The sequence below is a fragment of the Talpa europaea genome (genome assembly GCF_964194135.1).
Source record: "Talpa europaea genome assembly, chromosome: 1".
NCBI classification, from domain to species: Eukaryota; Metazoa; Chordata; class Mammalia; order Eulipotyphla; family Talpidae; genus Talpa; species Talpa europaea.
The window spans coordinates 4600166-4608267 of NC_140073.1; the positions used below are offsets into that span (position 1 = coordinate 4600166).

General features: G+C 64.2%; 2 protein-coding genes across 3 annotated transcripts; one reads left to right on the top strand and one right to left on the bottom strand.

Moving 5' to 3' along the window:
* Positions 1-623: 623 nt before the first annotated feature.
* On the top strand, positions 624-1235 carry GPHA2 (glycoprotein hormone subunit alpha 2; the record flags this gene model as incomplete). The annotated part of the gene is made up of 3 exons (XM_084230996.1): positions 624-726; positions 865-1049; positions 1134-1235. The coding sequence occupies 3 exons, from the start codon at positions 624-626 to the stop codon at positions 1233-1235; spliced, it is 390 nt and encodes a 129-aa protein (XP_084087122.1).
* Positions 1236-2060: 825 nt separating this feature from the next.
* On the bottom strand, positions 2061-7789 carry PPP2R5B (protein phosphatase 2 regulatory subunit B'beta; the record flags this gene model as incomplete). Of its 2 annotated transcripts, none has more annotated exons than XM_084228687.1 (13): positions 2061-2208; positions 2593-2694; positions 2849-2976; positions 3712-3831; positions 3938-3988; positions 4059-4112; positions 4451-4559; positions 4694-4753; positions 5651-5781; positions 5909-6001; positions 6114-6215; positions 6765-6961; positions 7591-7789. In XM_084228687.1, the coding sequence occupies 13 exons, from the start codon at positions 7787-7789 to the stop codon at positions 2061-2063; spliced, it is 1494 nt and encodes a 497-aa protein (XP_084084813.1). The 2 variants fall into 2 exon arrangements, with proteins under 2 accessions (XP_084084813.1, XP_084084812.1); XM_084228686.1 differs by having other exon boundaries at positions 2061-2259.
* Between the last annotated feature and the right edge of the window lie 313 nt (positions 7790-8102).

The window sequence follows — 8102 nt, forward strand, 5'->3', positions numbered from 1 at the left end:
AGCTTGGGGCTTCCTCCACTCCACATCCTCAGCTGTGGGCAGAAGGGAAGCAGAAAGCAGCAGAAGCCTCTCCGAGGAACACACCTCAGAAGAGCAGATGTCCCAGGTGGGATTGCTTGGAGGCCCGGGCTGGGAGGCAGGCCTGAAAGCTGATCTCCGAGAGGGCGTGGCCCCAGCATGCGGGCAAATAAAAACCCGGAGCGTCGGCATAGCTGGAGACCAGCAGGAGGCACAGGAGACTGGAAAGCCACTTAGTTCCTGGGTCTTGGAAGTGGTGAGCTGGCTGAGGCTGGAGGGGCTCAGGGAGGGCCTGGGACTCAGGTGAGGGTTCTGCAGGCCAAGACGGGGCAGCGGAGGGCAGAGGGCGGCAGATGTGTGTGCTCCAGGCGGTGGGGAACATCCAGGAGACAGTCACCTGGGGGGGCTGACACCAGTCACAGCGAGACAGCCGCCCCCTCAACACCAGCCAGAGACCCTCAGCACACACACAGCACCCAAGGCAGATACAGGGCAAAGAGCCCCATTCACAGGCAGGCTCGCCCCAGTCCGAAAGACCACCCAGCCCTGCCTTTCACCTGGAGGCGTGTGCCCATCCAGAGACATCCATCTGCCCACTGTTGCAGATGCCCATGGCGTCCTCCCACACCCTGCTCCTCTGTCTGCTGGTCCTGGTGCTCACGGGAGGCTGGGGTCGACGGGTGGCCTTCCCCGGCTGCCACCTGCGCCGTGAGTAACCCCGGGAGCAGAGAGCCGGGTGGGAGCGAGCACTGGTGCCCCGACGAGGAGCAGGCAGCACCCCCAGGGGCCCACACTCAGGTGCCGGGAGCTGGGGGAGCCCATCTAGCCCTGCCTGTCTCCTTCCAGCCTTCAACGTGACGGTGCGAAGCGACCGCCAGGGCACCTGCCAGGGCTCCCACATGGCACAGGCCTGTGTGGGCCACTGCGAGTCCAGCGCCTTCCCGTCCCGCTACTCTGTGCTGGTGGCCAGTGGCTATCGGCACAACGTCACCTCCGTCTCTCAGTGCTGTACCATCAGCGGCTTGAAGAAGGTGAGGAGGCCCCGCTCAGGGCGGCTGGGCTCAGGTTGGGGAGACGGAGGAGACTGCTGGATCACAGACCCCCCTCTCCCACAGGTGAAGGTGCGGCTGCAGTGCGGGGGGGACCGGAAGGAGGAGCTGGAAATCTTCACAGCCAGGGCCTGCCAGTGTGACATGTGTCGCCTCGCGCGCTACTAACCCCTCTCCCCCAACATCAGTGCGGTCTGGGGGTCCAACCCTGAGTTCCAGCCCTGCAGGGGACTCGCTGCAGGGCTCCTTAAGTGAGGGATCCGGATCCGCCAGGTCTGACCCGCTGAGATTTGAGGGTCACCTGGGAAGAGAGGAGTCCCTGCCTCTGCCCGACCTCCTAGCCAGCCTCCTCGGTCACGTCCCTCTGTCCCCCCCAAAATAAAGCAAGCGGTTCTGGAGTTTCTCAGTTTATTAAGTCTGCCCCCAGCCAGGGGAAGGGGGCTAGACCATGGGTACTGCGACCCCCCCTTGCCCGGGACACGGGGAATCTCTTCTGCCTGTGCCCTCACCCCTCCCCCTGCCCAATAAATAAAAAGGGGACAAGGAAGGCCAGAGAGGAGGGAAGGAGGGTGCCCCAGGCCCAGGCCAGCATCTGTGTTGGGGTGAGCTGGGGAGAATAAATAGACCATGGATCCCATGGTGGGGTGAGGAAGGACCTCGCGCTGGCACGAGGTGGGGCGGGCAAGGGGCAGAGTCCCCTCACCCTAAGGCCGGGAGCAGGGGTGGGAACCGCCTGCAGTCTGGAGCCCAGCCCTGCAGGACGGGACAGACCCCCGCTGGCAGCTTCCTGGCCCGGCTGGCCCTGCTCAAGTCCTGCCGCGAGGGCCTGCGAGTTCGGTTGCCAGGACCTCCGGCTCCTCTCCTCTCCCCCCCGCGAGCCGCCTGCACTGGCCAGGCAGGGAGCCCTGTGACCCACCCTGGCAAGGCCCCTGGGCGGGAGAGGGGAGGGAGGGACTGACAGTTCCGGGTTAGCGCCTCCACTTTGGGGGGTCCCTAGCTCTGACCCCCACTGGCAGCCACCTGGGGTGTAAGCCGTTGGACGGGGGCCTCCTTGGCCCCCTGGGTCCCCTGTAACCGGCGCAGCCGCAGCTCCTCCAGGCCCTGCCACAGCTCCTGTCGCTCCCGGGCCTTCTGCTGCTCCCTGGAGAGAGGGGGTGGGGCAGCTCCCGACTGGCCCTGGGACCCACCCACAGTCCAGCCCCCCCCCCACTACCCCCCACCTGCAGCGGGGCAGCCAGAGAACCGAGTTAAGGAACCTCGGGCCTAGGGAGAGGCAGGAGAGCCCTCCTGGCACGCGGGCATGGCACGAGACCAGCCTGCACCGGGGCCCACCGAAGGGCTGGAAGCCCCTGGAGAGGAAGCTCCAGAGCGGAGAATAGAATAGCCCCCGGGACAGGGCGGAGGAGGGAGCGGTGGCCGCAGGGGCAGCACCCAAGGGCAGACTTCCTCCTCCGCCTGGGCGCTTCAGGCTGTGGGCTCAGGCTGGCTGCTCCCCTCCCTGCACGCCCGGCCCCGCAGCACTCACTGCTGCTTTTCCAGCTTATAGGAGGCCGTGAGCTCGTCGAACAGCTTCCCGTTCATCTCCATGAAGGTCTTGAGCACGTTGTAGATCAGAGACACGATGGTTCTTGGCGGCGAGGGAGGGGTGGGGGTAAGAGCAACTTGAGCCTCTCCACCCTCAGCCTCCCCCGGCCCGGGGGCTTGCTGCAGCCCTTTCACCGCCCTCAGGTCTGAGTGACCCCAGGTCTAGACCAGGGCTGGGGTGAGGCCGGGGCACTCACTGATTCCAGTGCTCCTTGGAGACCTGGTAGAGGGTCCCAAACACAGCAGGCAGCACAGTGTGGCAGTTGTCCTCAATGAGGCTCAGGATATACTCGTTGTTCCAGAAATACAGAGCCCGCTCTGCAACCTGGGGCGGTGAAGGGGCAGTGAGCGGCGCGAGGCTTCCCTGACGTCCCCTGGCGCCGTCCCCAAGCCCGCCACATTCCCCGCCTCAGGCTGGTCTGACCCCAGCGAAGCCACGGGAGGAGAAAAGCACTGGATTTGGAGCCGGGTGCTCAGGGGTGAATCCCGGCTCCCCCTCACACTGGCCGCACCACCTGGAGGGAGGCCGTGGGCCTCCAGCCGGTTTTCTCATCTGTCCACGGGGGGTAATACCATCTGCCTCCATGGACAGCATTAGGCAGACTCACGGGGTGAGGGCCGCTGGGGGAGGCTCTGACACCCCAACAGAAAGGCTGCACAGGCTCGCAGAACAGGCTGCCGGGCTGCGGGCTGGCCCTGAGGTGGCATTGAGTGGAGGCTAAAGCCCAAAGGGGAATCACAACGACGACCCGTGCCCCTGGCGTTGGCAGATGCCCACTGTGGTCTGTGCTACCAGGTCCTCGGCCCCGGTCACCGCCCTGAGCTCGCTGTGGCCCATGTCACAGACGAGGAAGCTAACCAGACCTGAGTGGTGACACAGCTGCCCAGGGCCCCTGGGCCAGTGGGAAGCAGGGCCGAGGCCTGACCGCAGGCCCCCTGACCTAAGGCCAGGGTCTCCCCCTTTCAGACCCACTAGGGTCTGGAGGAGAAACTACAGGCTGCTTTAGGTCAGCCAGCACAGTCTCCCTGCCCACAGTGGCCCCCACCCAAACCCCCATACCTGGAAGTGGGGGCTGGACACACATCGAGCCACCTGCTTGAACAGGGGCTCCTGGATCTTCACAAATTGGGAGGGCTCGATGACATCAAGAATCTCTTCCATCTCCCCCAGAAACATCACCTGGGGGTAGGAACACGGGCAGCAACTCCCATCTCCCCCAGCACACCTCCCAGCCTGGCAGCTGTGCCCTCCTGCCTCCCCGGGGAGGCAAAGCCCGTCCCCATACCTCCTTCTGGGTGCAGGTTTTGGGCCAGTATTTGAGCAGCCCCCGGATCACCTGTGGGAGGCGAGGCAGAAAGCAGTCAGACCCGTAGGGGAGGGGGCGGCCTCCCCCCAGCGGGACTCACGTGCTCCGTCAGGGTGGCGTCCTTCTCAAGGAACTGCACCACGCAGTACGCCAGCTGCAGGGGCGGCAGGGAAAGCGGACAGGTCAGACGGGACGGGCTGCCAGCAAGCTAGGCCTGTGCGTCTTACAAAAGGCTCCATAGGGAGCTTTGTATCACCAGCCTCGGGAGGCAGGAGAGTTTAAGCCTGGGCAGGGCAGACTGGGCAGGGGCAGAGCGGATGTCTGAGCTCAGCTCTCAAGGGGCAGTGGGATTTTCTAAAGCAGACGGGATGGGGTTAGTAGAGAAAGGTGAGCGAGGACCCCACGCGGTCCTGACTTTGTGGCGGGAGCCCAGAGGGGCAGGCTGACCCTGCAGGCGCAGGCGATGTCCTGACTGCCGGGGCTGGGCCTCACCTGGGCGTGAAAGACTGAGAGAGACTTGACGGAGTGCAGGGGGATCAGCACCCGCACCAGGAACTGCTTGTGCTCTGTCTTCAGGGGCAGCGCAAAGCCGTTGATGATGCTGAGCAGGGGGCAGGAGAGAGGGGGGCGGTGCTCAGATGAGCGGGCCAGGGTCCCTCCCCCAATGCCCCCCCCCCCAAAACCCCCCCCCCCCGCCGTGCTGCCCTGCCGCTGCAGACCGAGGCCCAGCATCACCTTCCCAAGATCTCCAGCAGCTCCGCCACGCCGTTGAAGTGCTCCAGCTCATAGATGAAGCTGCGAGAGGCAGAGAAGGGGGGATGCGGAGGCCTCAGAGACCCCTCCTGGCCATCCTGCCCACCTCCCCACCCTGCACCCTAATCCAACTCTCTGCCAACCCCGGGGCCGCAGGGGCCGCTTCACAGTAGCTCAAACCAGGCCCCTGTGGATCCTCGGACACACCCTGAGCCCCAGCTCAAGCCTCTTCCACGAGATACTCCCCGCTCCTCTCCTCCCCCAGATCCTCACCCTCCTGTCCTTCACGCTCCGTGCCAGTCATGCCAGCCAACACTGGGGCATCTACTCCGTGCCAGGTAGTTCTCAAAGCTGCCCTGCCCAGTGGGTCTTTGCTCCATTATACAGAGGAAGAAATCAATCGAGCCTCTGTGGTTCAATGAAACTTGCCCAAAGCTCCTAAGCGGGGTGCTCAGGGGCCCCCGCTCCAGAGGGGAGGGATCGCACACCTATTTTGCAGTTGATGGCAGTAAGAGCTGATGTTTCCCATGGTCTCTAGGTCCGCACGACTCCCACTCCCAGTTTTGAGAAACTGGGGAGCACTTAAGTGATTTGCCCAAGTTCACCCAAATATTTGAACCACTCAGACACAGCCCATCAACCTCCAGCCCAGGGGTGAGAGCACATTTGCAACAAGAGAAAGGTGAGGCCTTAGAGCCCAGGCACCCCGCTGCCTGACCTCGTCCCTGAAAGACACTTGTCCCTCAGCCTCTATTTCCTCATGTGTGAAATGAAGACAAGTACTTCGTCCTGCTGAGCTCACGGGCTTTGTGTAGTCACCCCTATGGAATATATTCCCCAGAAAGAACTCAGTGAGCCAGACTTCGCAGGGCCCCCCAGCCTGGCCTCTGCCCGTCTCTTCCTGTCTCCCCAGGTCCCGGCAGGAGATGGGGCACCCACCGGAGGAAGATGTGGCTGCACTGCTTGCGGATGTAGGCCCGGAGCCCCAGGAACTTGCCGTAGACCCGGTGCAGGATGGTCTTGAGGTATTCCCGTTCCCGGGGGTCCTCGCTATCGAAGAGCTCCAGGAGCTGTGGACAGGGACAGAGGTCAGGGATCAGGTGAGAGGCCGAGCCCAGGTTGCTTGGGTCCCAACCCTTCTCCCCTCAGAGAGCTCCTGCCCCTGCCTCCGCCCTGGCCTGGGCTCCCCCACTTCACCATCAGGACAAACTTTTGATCCACATATCTCTTGGCCACAGAGGGCTGGAAGTCAGGGCTCTCCAGGAAACGCAGGAAAAACTCATAGACCAGCTGAGACAGGGACAGACAAGAAGGTGAGTTCAGTCACGGCCTCCCCCTGCCCCCTGCCCGGTGGCCCTGGAAGACTCCCCCCAACACACACCCCTGCCCACAGCCCTTGCACCTGCAGGTGTGGCCAGGAAGGCTCGAGGTTGGGCTCATCCTCTTCTGGGTCAAATTCAGGGCTGTCGCTGGGCGGGAGGGTCCGGAAGATATTCACTGAGATCTGAGGGGCGGTGCCAGGGGCTTGAATCAAGAAGCGCCTCAAAGGCAGAAGCAGGGGGTCCCTGAGCCAAAGTTCTAACAGGCCTCAGGCCTGTGCCCCAGCAGAGCTCTCCTGGGTAACTGTCACAGAGGCCCTGGAGCAGGGACTGGGGACCCAGCGTGGGCCACACCACCCTGTCCTCTGTCGGGTTCAGTCCCATGGGGAAAACAAGACGGGAAGCCGTGGGTCTAGGGGCCATGCCCACTTGGGCACTGAGACAGGCATCCTAGAAGAGGCAGCGCCTGAGCCAGGCCTGAGGTAAGGGGTGTGGAGGTGCACCCCAGTCCCAGGGAACACAAGGACAGTGCGGGGTGAGCAGGCCCAGAAGGCACTGAGTGGCCCATGCTGCCCAGGCGGCCTGGACAGCGGGCTTGCCAGAGAGGGAAGATGTGGACCTCAGGGCCCAGCCAAGGAACACGGAGCTGACTCTGTGCTGGGACCGGCAGGCCGGTCAGCAGGGCTCCCAGGCTCCCCAAGTCCTCCCCCAGAAGCTGGGAGGCAGGTGCTCACCATGCGGATGATGTCAGGATAGACAGGCTCGATGAGCACCCCCCGGGTGCTCCCCACACACTCCACCAGCTCGTTGAGCGCTGCCCGCTTCACCTCTTTCCCCTTCAGGTCCGCCACACAGTCCAGGAAGTCAAACATAACCCCGCACTGGGCCAGCTTCCGGCTCAGCAGCTCGTGCAGCTCCGAAGCTGGCACATCTGGGGGAAGCAGGGGATGAGCCCTGGCAGAGTGGACCCTCCCGACTCTTGCACCGCCCCTCTTGCCTTGCAGGGAGCAGCCCCCTCCCGTCCCTCCTCCTGCCCTGCGCAGGAAAGGAGCCTCTTCCTCCTGACCAGAGGCCAACACCACGCCTGGCTGCAGAGCGTGGCAGACCCCACCGGCGGGGCTCTCCGCAGGTGCCCGGACAGCCACCCTCACAGGTGGCACTCTGTTCTAAGTGCCATGGGGAGGGGGTTGAGGGGACAGCATCTCTTGGGTACCCTCAGGTTCCACCAGAGGTGGGGTGTGAGGCTACGTGATGACCACGGGGAGCCACGCTGAGCACCTGCTCCAGGACCCCGGCTGCAGCTAGGCTGCCAGTGGCCTCCTGGAACTCAGGCTTGGGCCCCACCCTTGGCCCCCGTCTGCCCCCCAGGATGGCGCCAGCTCCAGATGCCCCACCTCCAAGGATGACAAGCCAGTCAGGCCATGCGTCAGCAGAGAGGGCAGGAGGGTGGGGGTCAGTTCCCGGCCATCTGAACTCCCTGTGAGGGCAGCTGCCAGCTGCCTCTCACTGCCTCCCCGGCTGCCCACTAGGACCCAAGTGCCCTGGCAGCCGCAGGCTCACCTTTCAGCAGGGGCAGCGGGGTGAGCTCTTGCTGGTTGCTCTGATAGCGAAACTGAGAGGAGCTGTGGGACCGCCGGGGCCGCGCCCTGCGGAGGGAGCGGCGGGAGAAGCCATCCACCTTGTCAGGTGGAGGCACAGGCGACAGCCCCGGGGATGAGGGGCTGGTGGGGGTGCTCGCAGGGGGCAGCTTCGTCTCCATGGTGGCCAGGTGGCAGGTCAAGCCTTCAGAGCCCCTGGGGCCCCCTCTGGGCCTGGAGGACACTGAGTGAGGATGGGTTAACTAACTTGGGCCCATCCTGAGAGGTGGGGGGGGGGCACAACCACAGTCCTGAGCCCCCCCCAGGGCCTCTGGCAACTGCCCAGTCCTGGGGGGGCAGGCAGAGCAGAGAGGAGGTAGCTCAGGTCTCAGGTCGTTTCCGGGGTTCCGAAAGAGTCCAGTAGGGTTCCCGCCCTGGTTCTTTTGAAAACCAGTCAGAGCAGAGAGATCAGCAAGAAAGAGAGGGGAGAGAGCG